The following is an 18,579-nucleotide window of genomic DNA, read 5'->3' on the forward strand; positions in this document are numbered from 1 at the left end:
TGACTCTCTTGTGGGGTGGGTGTAGCTTTAGTGGGGGAAGCCCGTGGCTCCCGGTCAGCAGTGAACTCTACCCTTTAGCCCTGGATCTGGGCTGAGTCACCAGCAGGGGTTGGGCAAGGGACACCTTCACTTGGAATCTGAATAGTGAGAAGTCACTGGTCTCTCTCTCTTTGACTGCTGTGAGCTGTGGAATTAAACCCCTCTCTTATCAGAGTCCCTTGTCAGGTAGTTCTGTCTGTTGTGTGGGTGGTATTCCAGAAAACCCGCCGCAGGACCCAGGCTTCTGGGAGGGCCGTCCTGCGAGTGGTGGTTGGGTCACTCAGCTGCGCTCTTTTGTGACTGTGTTGCACGCTGTTTTATAAGACTGGGTGTGGTTCCCCCTCTTTGGGTGTTGCTTAAAATGTCTGAGGGACGACTCTGAAGCTGGCTGTTTTATGGCCCTCGATACCATAGTATCTGAGCACTGTGCATTTATCCACCAACTCCTGTGAGGCAGGGCACTTCCCCACAGGCCACCCAACAGCCCGGGAAGGCTGCAGCCATCTAGTGCTGCCGTGTGTTTCTAGTCCCATGGGAACGAGGGTGCCACTGACAGGGCCTCAGTTTGACTTCTGTCAAAAGGAAGGATGGCCCAATGGTTTGGCTGCTAGTCTGGGACTCGGGAGACCTGGGCTCACGTGCTGGCTCTGCAACAGACTTTCTGTGTGTCCTTAGTCACTTGGTCTCTCTGTGCCTCAGTTCCCCATGTGTACAATGGGGTAATAGCACTCCCAGGGGTTTATAAATCCATTGAAGACCTCAAGGCACTAGGGAGCTGTAAACTAGCTCAGCTACGTGTCAGTGTGAAAGGAGCATTCCCTGCCGCTGCCCATGCTGGGCCAAGATGAACAGAGTCCTCCAGGCTTGGCATCCACCTTATTTTAAAAAAAAAACACTTCATCTCTGGGTGCCTTTAAAACCCAACCCTGGCCCGCCGCTTCAGCGTCGGAAAACAATGCTCTTTTGGCCTAGCCCCAACAGCTGCAGTGATGATATTCGTCTCTCTCTCCCCAGACGGCGAGCTAGTTCACTACCGTTACGGGCTAAAGGACTTGATCACCATCCTCTTCTATGTCTTCATAGCAATCATCCTGCATATGGTGTTGCAGGACTACGTCCTGGATGTAAGTTCTGCTTCTGTTCTGAGGTAAAATTCCTGGAGGGCCTCTTGTTAAAGAGCCCGCAGGCCTCTATGTTGACTCTTAGTGGCCACAGCTGGCCTCTGCATGCTGGCTGGCCTTTCTGTGCTGGTTGGTTTGATCGGGCCGGGGGGTCTCTCTAGCCTGACATGGTGGCAGGTGAGCTCTCACTTCAGGGGCAGGCGGGAGTGACTGGTGTTTGGGAGTGAGGAAGGTGAATTGCCGGCATTGTGGCTTATGCCCTTTTATTATTTTTCCTCTAGAAAATCAACAGGCGGCTCCATCTCTCCAAAGTCAAACACAGCAAGTTCAACGAATCGGGGCAGCTGGTGGCTTTCCATCTCACCTCCATGATCTGGTGCTTGTATGTAGTGGTCACGGTAAGCTATGGCAGAGGGCCCAGCAGAGACTCGGCATGGTCCATTTCAGGTTTCCCTTTACAGAGATTGGGCCTAGACTGAGGGAGTCTGCAGCAGATTCCTGCTCACATGGGTCCTTTAGCATTCCCTCTGCTGGGTGTTTTCTGTGCGTGTTGGTTTGAGGCAGTTCTTGCCCATGCTCTCATCGGTAGGAATCCCTCCAAAGTTACTTACTGTGAGGGGTGAGGGAGTCTCGAGAGAGCAGACGACTGGACTCCAGAGCAGCATGTACAGTGGGGCTCCGTGTACTGCTTGGCGAGCTGGACTGAGTCTCTGTCAGAGTTAGGGGATTGCATGGCAGACAGAAAATTCGGTGTCCCTTTCACTGAGCTAAAAACAGGGGTTTGAATGAGCTCAGTTTGAGAGTGAACCATGCAGTCAGCATGGCAGCCACTGTGCTGTTCGTTTTAATATTACATTTAATTGATTTGAAGCTATCTCCAGACTTCAAATTGTCAATGTGACACCGACTCTGTATTGACAAGGCGTAATAATGATAATAAATACCTGTCTTTTATAGAGCACTTTTTATGACTAGCTCACAAAGCGCACAATGAAGCCGCATTGTAGAAGTTGTCATAGGGAGCACGGGAGGATCTTGGCACCTCGGGGAGGGGTAGAAGACAGTTTGGAACCAGCCCATGGAATGAGCACATTAGCTGGGTGTTTCTGCAAAAACTGTCAACAGTGAGACAGCAGTGCAGCAATTTAAACGGTCATTTCAGGATTCAGATTCTCCACACACACAGACAGACACACACACACACAACAATTAACCCCTCTAAGCTGTTGTTTCAGGCTGCTGGCAGATTCAGGCAGACGTCACCATGTTAGTTTACACTTGGTTCGTGTTTTCAGGGTTTTCTTTGCAAGCGTGAAGGATACAAACAGAGGGTAAAATTCTGGTCCCACTAAATCTGGGGGAAGTTTTGCCGCTGACTATAATGGCACCAGGGTTTCATCTGTCCTATGTTGTGGGGAAAGATTCTGGAGCACATTTCTCTGACAAGGGGAGGATTCTCAGGCAAAACTCCTGACCATGGAATTGCATTGTATCCTGGGCCCTGCTTTACAATCCCTTGGCAGCCTGCTCTCTCCCCCTCTCTGGGAAGCCTGTTGTTCTGGCTTTCTGCTATGTGAGGCCCCTTTATTCAAGACGAGAAAGCTGGAAATGTTCAACCAATGGTGCCATCTGATCGACTGGAGTCAACACACAGTACTGTATAGTCCACAAAGCTGCTGCAAGGAGGAGCTGCGGGTGGGGCTGGCTGTGTGCATTTTAGCAAGAGCAGATCTCTTAACCCAGGTTACCAAAGCCCTTGGAATGAGCAGAGAGAAGGGGATAAACTCTGCTAAACACAGTTAAGGTCTCTGAACTCCAAGTGTCTTACTGCCAATTGCTCTTCCGCTCACATTCTGATTCCAAGCTGGGGGAGCAGCGTAGCATAAAAGCCTAGAGATGCCAGGAGACTTTAATATGCATGAAAATGTAAACTGACTTTCCATTGGATTTGGGGGCAGGGGGCCTAGATAGGGCAGAGGCATTGTGCAAACATTCTGTAAAATGTGGGTTTAAAGCATGAGCCAGTGTCCCCCATTCCCCCCCAAATCCCAACCGAAACCTACGTAATTTCAGCTTTAATGTCACAGAACATAAATGCAGTAGACTAAAGTCAGGCAATGCAAAAGTTAAGGATCCTCCTGGCAAGGCTAACTCAGCCATTTGTGTGTGGAGGGGAGGTGTTTTTGGATTGCTCTTAAATACGTGGATTAATACATGTCCCATACAAAAGGCTTCATCCAAAGAACAGAAAGGGTGCTAGCAGTTACTAAAGAGTTACCACTTAACCAGCTGTATTAAGCCTCTCATATCCCCCAGTGTCAGGAATGCCCCAGTATGTGGTATCCAGCCAGTGCTGGATAGTAACTGACTATCACTGTCGCAAATTACATGTGACTCCAGTAAATAACCCTAAACTCCATCTACAGCATCTGCCCTAGCACCCATGTCCTTCCCAGCAGGCTGGCAGCTGCATGCTGCCTCAGGCCCCAACTCCTCCTCCAGCACAGCTGGCTCCACCCTAGTTTTACCCCTCCAGATGTACCTCACCTCCACAGTGGTGGGCGCCAGCCTGAGGGAGGTGGGTATCAGGAGCCTGCAGGCAGGGAGTCGGGGGGAGGGAGAGAGATTTATTTAAAAAAAAAAATGGATCAAGACTGCTGGTAAGACTGGCCTCCTGCCAGTACTCAGTTCTCCTTAGCTGTGACCAAGGAACTGGCTGGTCTCCACTGTGTTAAGAATTAGCCAGGGTGTTAAGGGTTAATGTTTTTGTTGCTCACTATCTCTGGGGAGGGACGGGGACACTTTAAATAAAAAAAAACAAAACGGGTTCACTCTCATTTTGTTTCTGGCCCAGCCTGGTGTAATGGGCTCCTGGCCAGGCCCAGGGCTCCCTGTGACTCTTTAGTTTCCAGTTAATTAAAACCACCGAGTAAATGTTCCTTTGGAAGCTTCACCTGGCCCTGCCAACCCCTCCCGACCTGCACTGCCTCGCAAGCCAGTCACGGAGCATCCCTCTTTTTCAGCCTGTATTACTTTAAAGTACATTCATTCCTGAGATGCCCGTGGCTGGTGGATGCTCCTGTGAACGATATGGGGCCTGGTCCATTGAAACAGGTGGCAAAGCTACCGTTGGCTTCAATTGGCTTTGCACCCGCCCTGTGGTGCCTGTTCTCTCATTGCTGGCGGTGGGCACCCTGTCTCTCGTTAGTGCAGCGTTAACCCTTTGGAGGCTGCCCATCTAGATACCTATTTCTGCTCCCCCTCCCTCCCACCAGGAAAGCCTGGTGTCCGGAGGGTTAAAAAGACTTGTCCATCCTTCAACATCTCTTATGCCCTTAGTGTGGGCTGCTCGTGCCCCTTGAGAGCAAATTAGCAGCATCACTCTTGTTTGAGTACTTCACGGCTACAGTCTCCTCCCCCACCACCACCATCCTGCTTCAGATATTTCCACTAGCCAGGGGTTGCAGAACTGGTAGGCAGGGGGGCTAGAGCCCCTGCAATGGAAATATTGTGGGGGCGCTGTCCCTGCATCAGCTTGCACATGCCCAGGTGCAGGGGGCGGGGAGGTTGCAGAGGCGAGAGCTGAACCCAGAGGGGCTAGAGTGGCTGCGTCAGGGCCTGGGACCTGGGACCTAGCAGAGCTGAAATGGAAGCCCCTGGACTGTCCTTCCAAGCCTGGAGCTGGCTGCCCACTCCCACCCCTGGCCAAGTCTCAGTACCTCCCCTTACTCCTCCTTCTATTCCTCTGTCCCCCTCCCCCAATTGCAGGGAGCTTCCGCCCTCCTGCCTCTAACTGGGGGCCGCAGCCTCCTCTGTAAACATCCCAAGTTGCTGCTGTGCCAGGGAGCCCCGAGGGCGTGCCAGCTGACTGAAAGAGGCTTCTGAGCTTTCTAACTCTGTGTGCTCTGTCCCCCAGCCTGGCTGCAGCTCGGTATCCATGTTGGTTTTTCAGAGAAGACGCTGTAAATGAGGGTGAATCGTCCGAGCTTGCCCTGGCTGTGGGTTTTGCCTCCAGATCCCAACTTCCCCCCAACTTCAATTTGACACCATGTCTGACAAAGCCAAGATCTGTTGGCCTTCAGGGTGCCTCTGTTCTCCCGCGCTTTCCTTAAGGGAGGGGGAGTTGATGGGAGGAGACTTCCCTTTGGTTTGGGAGCGTGGGCTTGTCTACACGGTGAGAAAGCCCAGAATAGTTAGTGTGCACCCCAGCCACTCCGCACTAACTCCCTGTGTGGACACTCTTACTCTGCACTAACGGAGCCTTGGTGCACATCAGCTTAATACACTTCCAGAGTGCCCAGTCAGTGTGTCCACATGAGGATCTAGCACAAGGTAGCTATTGTGCTGTAAAATCACACCGTGGCTTAGCGCGCGCTAGCTGCTCCGTGCAGACAAGCCCTGCATGTGGGCTTGCATGTGTTGAATATTGATCCGCTTGTATCTCACAATTCCAAAGCAGCCTGCAGTGTTGAAGACACAAGTCCAGTAAACCGAAGTAAATATGGATTCCGTGCAAAGACGCTGCATTAAAAGAGCACTTACGTTTGCAGAGCAAAGCACTAAAAATAAATCTGGGAATGTCCAAGTTCAGGTTTCCTGCACAACCATTATTATTGATTTGTATCATCCTAGCACCTCGGAGCCCCAGTCCAGGACCAGGAGTCAGGACCCCATTGTGCTAGGCACTGTGCAAACATAGAATGAAAAGAGGGTCCCTGCCCCAAAGAGCTTACAGTCTAAGACAAGTGACTGCAGGTTGATACAGGCCGGCAGGGGAGCATAAGGGAACACTGAGACATAACTTGAACTTCACCCCTTTGGGCTTATGATGGGTTTTAATGACAGGATCGCATCCTGTTACCTCTGCTGGACCCAGGGCTCGTTCAGCGTGCTGGCTGGCTGGTACACACTGTTGTAAGCCTTTTATAGCTTGGTGGAATCAAAATGCATTTTCACTGGACCCCTAAAAGGCAAATGGGACCGTCTCCATCCTTGAACTATTAGGTTTCTGCCCTTTCCCACTGAGAGATTAGCTGGGGGAAGGCTGCAGCAGCTTTATAACAAAAAACATTCCCTGCGTTCAAAAATGGCTGAAGAAGTTTTGCCCAATTTTTATTTCAGTTCCCCTTCAGATACAGAGGAGACCCGGAGAGGTGCAGCCCTGTTACGTGAAAGTTGGACAAAATTATCATAGCCGTAAGAGGCCTATTAGAATGTCAGTGTTTTGGCAACCTTAATGCTGGCCTTACCTAACGTGCTTCAGCTTGTAATAATTGCAGCTGCTCTGAAAGGATCCAGCCTCCAGGCCCCTTTTCTCGGTTTCTCATTACTGACATGGCATTTAGTTTGCGCAGTTGGAATTGGCGCTGATGTGGGTAACCCCAGAACCGACACGTGCTGATGATTTCCTTTGCTTAGAACTTGCCTCTCCTCTTCTCTTTCAGGAAGGATACTTGTCAAACCCGAGGAGGTGGTGGGAAAACTACCCTCATGTTTTTCTCCCGTAAGCGCTCTGTTCTTCAGCTGACTGCTTCCTTCCTCTTTTTAGGTTAATGTCAGGATGTGGCATGGGAGTCAGTGCCATGTGACTAGGCAGCATTTACCTTGCTGTGTATTTTCAAAGCACTGTACAAAGGATCCCACAGCCCCTTCCCATGCTGGGTTTGCCAGTAAACCCTGATTTCTACAAAGGTCTTAAGGAACATTTGAAATCTTAATACAAATTCAGGAGGTGTGGGAGGCATTGTGTGATCGGGCACTTCAGAGCATGTCTCCCCTTGTGGCCTGGGACTCGAGAGTCCTGAATTCGGTTCCGAGCTCCCAGTGACTTTGGGCAAGTCACTTAACCTCTCTGTGCCTCAGTTTCCCATCTGTAAAATGAGGGATGATAATTCTCCCCTCCTTGCAGGGATGCTGTAATGGTGAACTTGGGAAGGTTTGTGAGGCTGGGGGATATATAAGTACCCAGACAGAAAGAGGGAGCTCCAGTCAGTGTATAGCCAATGTTTGGGAACCATGGGTTCAGAAATTCAGGAGTGATCTGTCCCCTTATTAGGATGCTAATGGGGGCAGAGAAGTTGGGACTTGCCCAACCAATCAGCGGCAGAGCTGGGGTTAGAAGTTAGGAGGTTCCTGGCTCCCACTCCCATGCTAAATCCCCAGGAGGAGCTCAGTGGGGTTAGGAGCTGGATGCAGGAATCCCTGGGTGGAATTTGCTGGCCTGTGTTACGCAGGAGATCAGCCTAGGAGGTGACCACAGTTCTCCTCCTGGCCTTGAAAACTGTGACTCTAGATCATTCTGGCCCAGGAATCCTGGATCCCATGAATGATTAAACTTATATTTGGCCCCTCCTTCCCATGTGCGCACTCCCCTGAATGCTAGTGGGTAACTGGATCCTAGTGTAGGTGCAAAACAGTAGGGAGAGGAGTGCTCTGTGGTGCCCCGGGCAGCGCAAAGGGAATTCTAGCACCCGCATGCCAAATCCAGAATGAGTCTGAGTCTGCCAGGCCTCCCAGCAAACACACAATGTTGCATTTTGGTTGCTGTCAAATTCTCCTTCTCTCTTTTCCCTCCCATTCCTTGGGTGCCATATCTATTAGCTCTTGAAAAGCAGTAACCCCTTGACGACTTTGTCTAAGGCCCTAGGCCAGTACCTCTTTCCCAGTCCTCAAATAAGAGATTAAAAAACTAGCCCAAACCTGACCTTCATCCCCCAGACTGTTTGGGAATGGCTGCTCCCTGCAGGTTCTCTGGCTTTCCCGAGGCTTCCTCTTTCCAGGAAAAGTCCACAGGGGACAGACCTCCCGCTGAGTTAATGGGTGTAGTAGATCAGGCAGTCTTCCCCCCTTGGCTGGGACTGGGGTAGCTGGTTTGATTTCCAGGGGTCAGATCAGGGCATGTGCTTTCTGCTCAGAGGAATTCTCCCCGCAACTCTCAAAGGGGTGATGCCCCATCCCAGTCCACAGTATGGGGAATATTTACACACATGGAACTTCCAGTCTGGAGCTGGGTTTGCCCGCCAAGCTTTCACCTGTCCTGTCCTTGCATTTCAGGTTCCAGGTGAAGTTTTTCTACCTTTGCCAGCTGGCCTACTGGCTGCATGCCCTGCCTGAGCTATACTTCCAGAAGGTGCGCAAGGTGAGTGCTGGACAGGCCACGCTGCAGGCTTTGCAAAGGCTGCCTCATCTGGTGGAACCACTGGCCAGCGGATTTGCAGTAGCTTTAAGAAGCAAAATGCCAGACTGCATACATGGAACTTGGGGAGAAGTGCAAGGCTGGGGAAGGTACAGCTGCTGCATGTTCCCCTTACACTGAGAGCGAGCTTGGAAGCTGCTTTCTCTCAGCTTGCATAGGTGCCCTGGCCACCATGTTGCCTTTACACTTGGCCAATTAGGTGGAATATTCATGGCCACAGGATGACGTTGCATGTACCACCGGGAGCGCTCCACAAATCTTGGCAGAGCAGGGAAAGCCCTAGACTTACCTCCGTGCTTCGCTGCTCCATTGCGTGTGCTCATTCAGATTTCCAAGTGAGGAAGGTTGAACTTACTGTTAAATCTTTGTTCCTTTGCCAGGAGGAGATTCCTCGTCACCTGCGGTACATCAGCCTGTACCTGATGCATATAGCTGGAGCATACCTCTTAAAGTGAGTGCAGTGGAGTTCGCTTTATGGGGCCTGTGAATAATGATGGCAAAATCCTGGTTTCCGGAGGGCGGGTGCTCAGTATTTGCTGAGGGGTGGGCAGCCAAAATCGCTAGTCCCTGTGAAAATCTTGGCCGACGCATTGAGACTTGAGTAAAGGGGGGGGGGAGTGATTTAAAAACCAACAATAAATGCAACAAATGATTAGCCTGTGGAACTCCCAGCTACAGTATGTTACTGAAGCCAACAGTTTCCAAATAGGAGAATAGCTACTTTTAGGAAAGAAGATATTGTCTAGTCACATCAGCTAGGATGGATGACATGCCGGCACCTAATACTTTCAGAGCATCGTACAACGCAAACCTCTGCGAGTGCTTCTCAGTCTCAGGCTGGAAGATGTGATCCCCTTTTTGGTGTCAGGAAAATTTTCTCCCGGGGTTGTTATTGCAGTTAGAACAAATACGTTCTAAAGACTTTCATACGCCATCCGGTGAAGCACGCAGCCTATGTGAGAGGCAGCAGGGTCCAGTGACTAGTGCGCTGGACTACAATACAAGAGACCTTGGCTTCTGTTCCCGGCTCTGCTCGGTGATAGTGGGCTCTGTGCCTTGGTTTCCCCTTAAACCATGTCAAGTCTATTTCGATTGTAACACATGCCTGCCCCAGACAGGTATGTCCAAGGCCCAGCACAACGGGGTTTTGATTTTGATTTGAAGCACATAGTCCGCAGAACAAACATGAAGTAGGAGTAATAAGGTAGGTGGCTGACTGGAGCTCAGGTCTGTTCCAATATGGCAATGCCTGTGTCTTCTCTCTCTAGCCTAACCCGCCTGGGGCTTGTCCTCTTGCTGCTGCAGTACTTCGCTGAATTCCTCTTCCACATGGCCCGTCTATTCTACTTCACAGATGAGAACAACGAGAAGCTGTAAGTACACCGAGCTGAGAGGAGCGATTCGCCCCTTGCCGGCCAGAACTGTCATGCAATGGAGTCTAGGGGGAAGTCTGTCTTCCTTCTCCAGAACGGATCTGCAAGGGGTCTCTCATCTTGGAGGTCGGGGGAAGGAGACTAGGGGGAGCAGGGGAGTCTGTCTTCCTTCTCCAGAACGGATCTGCAAGAGAGCTGTCACCTTGGGGGTGGGGAGAGGGGTCACGGGTGCTGCAGTTCCTGACTAGCCTGTTGGCAGTGGGCAGGAAGATCTCCACAGCACAAGTACAAAGAGGGCACTTGAGGCCGGATTAACTCCCAGGCTTGATTCAGTAAGCATAAGAACCCCTGATCAGTGCAGCCTGTGAAGGGCCTGAGACCTTGTGTAGTCATGTACGGCGGTGCAAAGTTGGAGAGGTGGTGTGGTCTAGTGGATAGAGCACTGGCCTGGGAATCAGGAGACCTGGGTTCTATTCCTAGCTCTGCTGCTGGCCTTCAGTGAGATATTGGGCCAGTCTCATCTTCTCTCTGTGCTTCTGTTTACCCTCCCACCCTTTGTCTTTTTTGTTTAAACTCGTCAAAACTATCCCTCGCTAGGTGTATGCGCAGAGCTAGCGCAGCAGGCTGCTTTCCTAACACAAAGCCTAATGGATATAAAAAGATACTGGAATGGTGGTGACGTTATATGCTCCTGTTGCAGTGGGCTGCATGACCACACACAACAGAGGGCATAAGAGAATTGGACCTGAAATCCCCCCGGGCCTGAAATTCACTCGTGCCAACTGTGCACAAATGTGCCAGGAGACTCTCTGCGCATGCACAAAGTGGTGTGCTCTGGAGTGGAAGGTTGACAGCCCTGGAGACTTAAATCCTGTTCAGCACAGGCGCCAGCCAACCTGCCTCCCACGTGACTCGGCAGGGCCATCTCACGCGTGGCCTGTTCCGGCAACGGCACCCTTGCTGAGGCTGCAGGAAGGGGGCCAGCTGTGACAGTTGCATAGCACTCCTAGGCTGAAATAACCCCTCCTCCCCCAAAGTTCAACCCTGTTAAAAGTGGGTCCCCATGAACAACATGCTGCTCCTGGGCATGTTGAGGCAGTTTCCTGGCCTGAATGTCTGCGACTCGCGACTCCTGCTGCCCTTCCGGGTAGGCTGGCTGTGCGCCCCCACTGCGGATGGAGGCTCATCCCAGTGACGCTGCTGTTGGAATTCACACAGGTTTAATGCCTGGGCAGTGGTGTTCGTGGTCACCCGGCTCTTCACCCTCACCCTTTCCGTGCTGGTTGTTGGCTTTGGGCTGGCTCGGGTGGAGAACCAGGCGTTCGACCCAGAGAAAGGAAACTTCAACACTCTGCTTTCCAGGTAAGACGTGGCCATGTGCTGCTCCATCGGCTTCCTGCCCGTAGGCTGAAATGGTCTGCCGGATTGCTTAACGCATGCTCATGTAGTCAGGAAGGGGACTGATGAAAGCAGTAGTGATGCCCGTGTTCAGGTTCTCTACCCATCCACTCCCACTCGGCTCCCAAGGGCCAGACCTGCAAAGTCAGAGGGGTCTGAAAATCCAACTGTCTTCTGCTTGGAACTTCTCCCGTACCGAGGGCTCTGTAGATGCAGCATAGTGCTAGGCGCGCAAGCTGGGTGCTAGGCTGTCTTGAGGCTCAGCAAAATTGTCTGTGAACTGTAGCGTGAAGAAAAGAAAAATCCTTGTTTGCTCAGTAAAGAGACCAGATACGAAGAGAGCCTCCAAGCAGATCTGTCATGTAAGGAGGTGCACTTAGTACAATCCCTTTTCTAGCCATAACTGCAATTTAAGGGACCTGGTCAACATAAATCATACTTCTGTCTGGCTGTGTCCTCCCTCCTGTTGTCAGAGGAGCCTAGGGACGTGGCAGGCGTGATTGTACCTAAGCAAAAACTGGCAGTGGCACTCAGGGCAGGGCTGGTACCTGGAACAACTATTCCCTCCCCTCAGGTGTCCTCACAGAACTGGTCTGTGGGCTCTGGAGAGCACCAGTCTCTGTAGATCGCTGTGGTCTTTGGGTATGAAGGCCATTTACTAGCTGGCTTGGTTGGGTTTGGAAGTGGCTCCATGGCCCCTGGCTTCGGCCTCTCTGCTCCATTCTCAGCCTGCCTCTTCTCTGCCCCCTCCCACCCCCCAGGATGGGCGTGCTGTCCCTGGTGTGCCTCTCCCAGGCCTGGATGATGTGGCACTTCATCCACTTCCAGCTGCGGCGCTGGCGGGAGTACTGGAATGAGCAGAGCGCCAGGCAGAGAGCTGCCACCCTCACCAAACAGCAGTCCAAGCCCGTCAAGAGGGAGTCGGGTAAGTGCCAAGGCCGGGTGCTGAGAGCAGGGCCGTGTGTGGCTGAGCTGGGGGCAAGATGTAAGGGCCCAGGATGCTGTTGGGTCCCTTCCTCTGCTGCAGAGGGATCAGCAATGGCCAGGAGCCATCAGGGCCCCAGCTCTGTCCTAGGGTTGCCAACTTTCTGTTAGCAGAAAACCGAACACCTTTGCCCCGCCCCCTGAGGCTCCGCCCCTACCCCGCCCCTTCTCCAAAGCCCCACCCCCATTTACTCCATCCCCCCTTCCTCCGTCACTCGCTCTCCCCCACCCTCCCTCACTCATTTTCACTGGGCTGAGGCAGAGGGTTGGGCTGCGGTGGAGCTGAGGGCTCCGGCTGGGGCTATGGACTCCGGGGTGCGGCCAGAAATGAGGGGTTTGAAGTGCAGGAGGGGGCTCAGGGCTGGGGCAGAGGTTGGGGCTCAGGAGAGGGTTTGGCGTGCAGGCTCTGAGCAGCGCTTACCTCAGGTGGCTTCCGGGAAGCGGCCAGCATGCCCCTCCAGCTCCTCGGCACAGGGCAGGGTTGGCCACGGGGGCTCAGTGTGCCGCCCCCACCTGCAGGTGCCATTGGCCATGGTTCCCAGCCAGTGGGAGCTGCGGAGCTGGTGCTTGGGGAGGGGGTAGCGCGTTGAGCCCCCGTGGCTGCCCTTGAGCCTAGGGGCTGCAGGGACCTGACCGCCACTTCTGGGAGCTGTGCGGAACCAGGACAGGCACGGAATCATAGACTTTAGACTTTAAGGTCAGAAGGGACCATTATGATCGTCTAGTCTGACCTCCTGCACAACGCAGGCCACAGAATCTCACTCACCCACTCCTGTAACAAATCCCTAACCTATCTCTGAGCTAATAAAGTCCTCAAATCATGGTTTAAAGACTTCAAGGTACAGAGAATCCTCCAGTAAGTGACCTGTGTCCCACGCTGCAGAGGAAGGTGAAAAACCCCCAGGGCCTCTTCCAATCTGCCCTGAAGGAAAATTCTTTCCTGACCCCAAATATAGCAGTCAGCTAAACCCTGAGCATGTGGCCAAGACTCACTAGCCAGACACCCAAGAATGAATTCTCTGTAGTAACTCAGATTCCACCCCATCTAACATCCCATCACAGGCCATAGGGCATATTTATCGCTAATAGTCAAAGATCAATTAATTGCCAGAATTAGGCTATCCCATCATACCATCCCCTCCATAAACTTATCAAGCTTAGTCTTGAAGTCAGATATGTCTTTTGCCCCCATTGCTCCCCTTGGAAGGCTGTTCCAGAACTTCACTCCTTTGATGGTTAGAAACCTTCATCTAATTTCAAGTCTAAACTTCCTGATGGCCAGTTTATATCCATTTGTTCTTGCGTCCAAGAGCCTGTCTTAGTCCCGCTGCGCTACCAACTGGACTTTTAACAGCCCGCTCAGCAGCCACCAGGGTCCCTTTTTGACCAGGCGTTCCAGTTGAAAACCGGATGCCTGGCGACCCTACTCTGTCCCCTCCAGCAGTGTAGTGCCCCGAAGGCGGTGCTGGGGCTTTGCTCAGGAGCGACAGTGTTCCATGAAGCAACCCGAGCCCGTGGATCTGGTGGGACCAGGACACAAGGGGGAAGGGCTGCAGGGTGCTGACGTTCCTCTGCAATTCTGCATGAGCCCAAGCGGAGGAAGCTGAGATGACAGTTCTTACCCTTTGCGCTGAATTGGCACTAAGCCCACTCACCCCCTTGAAGCCAATGAGGCCCCAGTCGAGTGTCCCTAACTCGCTGCGCTCCCCTGTCCCCAGGTTACCATGAAAACGGAGTGGTGAAAGCTGAGAACGGAACCTCCCCACGCACCAAGAAGCTCAAATCTCCATAGAGCTGAAGGCTCGTCTGCTGGGGAGGAGGGCGAGAGACCAGGACTAAGCACCAGCCCCTCCCTCGGCCTCCCAGGTGCTGAATGGCTTGGAAACCTCTCAGTCTTCCCAAGGTCTCTCCCCCTCCCCCCCTCCCCAAACCATTTGCAATAAAACCAAAAAACCTTGCTCCGTCGCACGGCCTGCAGGAGCCAGAACCAAACCTCCCGTCCTCTCCTTCCGCTCAGTTCTATCGTCAATCAGCATGCAATTTTCTCCCCTCCCCGCCCCCTTCTTGAGTGTTTTTTCTTCCTGTTGTGTTTTTGTTACAAATGCACCATGGGATGGTTCCAAGCAAACCACCCCTTTTCTAAAGCAGGTTCTTCCCCTGCCCTTTTGGCATTTCCCTACATCCTGGGCTCGGAGGGGCAGGCGGGTGCTTGAAGGTGCCCTGTGACCATGCGGATAGAGGTTTGGGGAGCTGGGGAAGCCATGCCCTGTGTGCAGAGCACCTCTCGGCATCGGGGTGGTGTCCTTGGAGGGGGGGTGCCACTGCTCGAGTTCTTGGGTGAACTGCAGAGCAGCCTTGCATCCAGCACGCCCAGCGGAATTGCAGAGGCGGGCCAGGTCTGGCTTGGGCCTGTTGCATTAGGGCACAGGGTGGTGACCTCAGACGTGCTTTGCATCATGCTGGAGCTCCAGCATGTGGGATCCCTAGCAGTCTGCGGCAGGACATGAGCTCTTAGGCCTGTTCTGCCCACCTCCCTCCCTCTCCTAGGTGCGGTGATTCGGCTCTGCCTCTGCCCTGCAATTCCTAGTGCCTTACTTGGGATGATGTCACCCAAGGAGTCGCTCAGGCCAAACTCAGTTGAAGATGTGTAAGCCCTGGAGGTGAGGCCTCCACCAGCCCTGGTCCCACACCTCGCTTCTCCTTACCTCACCCAAGTGCTGGCTTAATCCTGTGGCGTTGTGGTCACGTAGCACTCGCTGCGTGCCAGAGAGCAGACTCCCTGCCACTCAGAGTTTATCTGTAACAGGGCCTTTCACCTCATGCCTCACCACTGCCCTTGCCATCCCAGACCAGCTATGGCCTCTCCCTTCCGGCTGCAGCTGCCAGCTTCTGTCTTTCTGCTTCACAGGCCTCGCATCCCCTGAGGGGTTTGGTTAATCTGGGATCCAGCCCATGCATCCCTTCCTGGGCTGGGTGGGAATAGCAGAGAGCAGCCTGTGGGAGTGCCTCTTGCCCGATCCATGCCACCCTCCTCCCTGGCTGGTGGATGGAATTGTCTCAAATCTACCTCAGAGGCCGCCTCTTTCATACAACCACTCTCCCTCAACCCCTCGTTGGCTGCGTATGTTGGGAGGAGATGTGGGGGAATTGTTTGAGCACTCATTGATTCTGTCCACTGCCCAGGAACAGCATCCCCTGCCCTCTTCCGGGTGGCTGGAGCTGTCCCACTTGCAGGGCTCTTCCAGTGCCATGTGCTGGTCAAGACTGGCCAGGCAGCCAGGCAGCAGAGGGTATTTCTCTCTGTGGAAGGTCCCCGTAAGCCAGACTTTGCAGTGGGCATGTTGCAATGCATTGAGGTGACTTGGCGCTTCACTGGGGTGGGAGCTTCCCTCTTGGCAAAGCTGGCTCAGCTGCACTTGCTGCGGCTGCCCGGAGGGGTAGCATTTCCCTTTGGCTGAGCAGGGAGAGGGTGTCGCTGCTCCCAAAGGGGCAGCGGGAGAGGCAGGCAGGGAGTAGCAGGGATGAAGTGTCATGGAATCACTTCTCATGCAGATCGGGATCAGGGTTCTTCCTTCTTAGCTGGGGTGAGTGACACGGGCCAGAATAAACCATACCGGATGTTCCTGGCTTGTTTCATGCTCCTCCCTGTGGCCTTCCTTACTGGAGGCGATTGTAATTCATGCTCTCCGGCCTTTTGTTTTTTGGGGTGGTGAGAGGAACTGGCTGCCCATGCTGCTTTCACAGATGTTGAGTCCTCTCCACGCCTGTTCTGGCTCCTGCACTGGAAGCCCCTGCCTGTGCTGGGGAGAGAATACCTGGGAGCCTGAATGTAGCTGGTCAGATTCCATTCCTTCCCCCCATCCCCCTAGGAGCTTTGAATGTCAAAGGAGGGCCACTAGCTGGCATCTCCCAGGGATCTTCCTCCTGCTCCCCCAATATCTTGGAGCAGAGCACCAGGGAATACCTTGTGACTGTCCTTCCTTAGCCCTGGCTGGACAGATGCATAGCAAAGCCAGCACTTGGGTGAAGGAGCAGCGGGACCAGGCGGGAAAGGACTGTTACGCCAGTGAGAGAGCGAGAGCTGGGACACAAGCTCTTGGCCCCTGGGCCTAGCACAGTTCACCCTTCCATCCCTCTCCCCTTTCCCGTCCGCTCCCAGCCAGGAGGGGATCGCTGAGCCCTGCAGGGAGTGACTGCTCCCCAAATCTCTCTAGAGCCGGAGCTGGCCTTGCTCCTCTGACATTAGCGACTTAACTGCAGACGAGGAGCTGAGACTCCCGGTTAAAAGGTGGCTAGTTGTCAGATCCAAATAAACCAGGCTGCTGAATGATTTCCCCCACCCCGCCCTGCTCCAGGCAGCCTTTCCTCTGGCACAAGCCTGCAAGGCCGTGAAGTAGCTCATTGTTCTCTATATACCAAGTGCCTTACATTGCGATATAGTCTGTACTCTCTTGCCTATGCGCTGCCTCAATAACTCCGTGCCCTCAGGCTCTGTGTATCTGTATGATGCGTGTTCCATATTTAGAGTCACTGGGGAAAGGGACCGTTCCCGCTGGAAGTCGCCCCTCATTTTCTGTGCCTTTTCGGTTTGTAGGATGGTTCCTTCCTCCATGGCTAAAATCCCCTCCCCTTTTTCTGCCTAGATCGGTCGGCCTCTGCAGTGACGCCCACGGGCTGCCATTTCGCAGGCATCGCTGGGGTCATTTGTGGCTGGAGGGGCTCCCATCCCATCCCTCCCAATGCAGACGCTCTTGCTCCTCTCTGCTCCAGTGCACGTACTGTCCCTGGCTCTGCAGTCACTGGTGCAGCTCTCCTTGCGTTTCCTAGCAAACCAAAACTTCCTCTCTATCCTGGAGAACCATCTCCTCGTAGAGATGGATTATTTTCTTTTCCAGTCTCTAGGGTTAACTCTTTCATCGACCCATCCACATACAAAGGTGCAGAGAGCATGGGGAAGGGGAGACCCACTTCTCGAATGGGTCCCCTTCTTGGGCCCCATCCCACAAAGTGCTGCGTATCTTCTGCAACGGTTTGAGTGTCCCCATCTGCTAGAAGGCTGAGGGCACTCGGGATCATGCAGAATTGGGCCCTGGGTCCCAGATTCAGTGTTATAGCACCGCTGGTTGTGCAATAACCCGCCTGGATCGTGGTCACTCCAGTAGTGCCTGCATCCGTCACCAAACCCTGGGAGGGGAGGGCCCCTGAGATGAGGTCAAGTTGTGATAATTGCGTGGAGCACAGAACGCCTCCTAACCTGGGCTGTGGCAAAGTCTCTTAAGAACCAGCAGTTCTTCTCCCTCTCTCCTTGTCCCAGATGGATCTTAGAGGGGTGGATGTCGGGGAGAATGTAGCATTTTGCAGATCAATATCTTTTTAAAAGTTTGTTGAATGAATCTTCCTTGCTCAACAGGGCATTAAAGTTTGTATTTTTGTAGGATGATTTTTTCCTACCTATCATGCACAGGTGTAGCAAATAAGGGAAGGGTTTCTCCCTGGTTTTTATATTAAGTGGAGGATGGTCTTTCTTCAGAACTAGACATGAAATCTGTAGAGGGGTGGTCTTCATTCCAGTGGACTGGAGTTACAGCTACATCTGACTATGGAGTCCAGTCAATGGAAGCTGACTTCTGTCTACAGTTGATAGCGTCTACAGCTGTCTGATTGTGCAGTATAGCAGTTCCTTTTTGTGACCTTTGAGTGCATAACATGTGGCTCGAGTTGGCAGTCTTTATATTGACGCTGTCATCTGGGTCACTCATCTCCCTATGTCATGTGTACTTCTTGCCAGAGGGAGGGATGGACACAAGACACAAAGTTTGGGTGGGTGCTCGTATCTGTCTTTTTAACATGTTTAATTCTCTGGACCAAACTTCAACAAAGAAACTCAAGGAAAATTCTGTTCTTCCATATTTATGCTTTAGTGCAAACATTCTCTTCCTTTGTTATGTATTTTAATTTGTTTTGGTTTGGGGGGGTTGGTTTTTTGGATAACCTCTTCAACTCCCCATCACCACCATATGTTTTTATTCTTCCCCTGACATTTAAAAAATAACCAATTTTGTACGGAATTTTTTTCATTAAATGGCTTTTGTGAACAAACTCTCAACAAAGATATTTTCTGAAATAATAAAAGGCATAGAATCATCAAGTGGTGCTTAACACTGGTGTGTGTGTTTCCTCAATTTGCGAATACCTCGTCGCTATGACTAGCTATTCTAGTGTTCCCAAAGCATGACAGGACGGACCCACCAGGTATGGCAGAGAGAGGTGCAATCTGCTCCATTTGGTGTTTGATCTATCTTTGTCATAGACAACACATCTGAAGGTGGCTGGCTCTTTCCATGGCTTGGACCTGTTCCATGGTTTGGGTGCAGGCAGCGTATAGGGGAAGTGATTCCTACCCAATGTGCTGAGAACGCAAGTGGATTCTGAAGGCAATTCTGTGGCTCGATGCAGTGGCCTGTGCTAA

At 52.5% G+C, this 18,579-nt stretch overlaps 1 protein-coding gene across 1 annotated transcript in view; it reads left to right on the plus strand.

Annotated features, from left to right (window-relative positions):
- Window positions 1-18,269, plus strand: part of TRAM2 (translocation associated membrane protein 2) — a 55,085-nt gene extending 36,816 nt beyond the window's left edge. The window contains exons 3-11 of the mRNA XM_048845765.2: window positions 1,054-1,163; window positions 1,442-1,558; window positions 6,605-6,663; window positions 8,214-8,298; window positions 8,736-8,806; window positions 9,624-9,728; window positions 10,947-11,090; window positions 11,888-12,051; window positions 13,829-18,269. Of these exons, the coding sequence (XP_048701722.1) occupies window positions 1,054-1,163; window positions 1,442-1,558; window positions 6,605-6,663; window positions 8,214-8,298; window positions 8,736-8,806; window positions 9,624-9,728; window positions 10,947-11,090; window positions 11,888-12,051; window positions 13,829-13,902 (929 nt within the window). The 3' untranslated portion in view covers window positions 13,903-18,269. The remainder of the gene's footprint in view (window positions 1-1,053; window positions 1,164-1,441; window positions 1,559-6,604; window positions 6,664-8,213; window positions 8,299-8,735; window positions 8,807-9,623; window positions 9,729-10,946; window positions 11,091-11,887; window positions 12,052-13,828) is intronic.
- Window positions 18,270-18,579: the final 310 nt, after the last annotated feature.

The sequence above is a fragment of the Caretta caretta genome, chromosome 3 (genome assembly GCF_965140235.1).
Source record: "Caretta caretta isolate rCarCar2 chromosome 3, rCarCar1.hap1, whole genome shotgun sequence".
Lineage (NCBI taxonomy): Eukaryota > Metazoa > Chordata > Testudines > Cheloniidae > Caretta > Caretta caretta.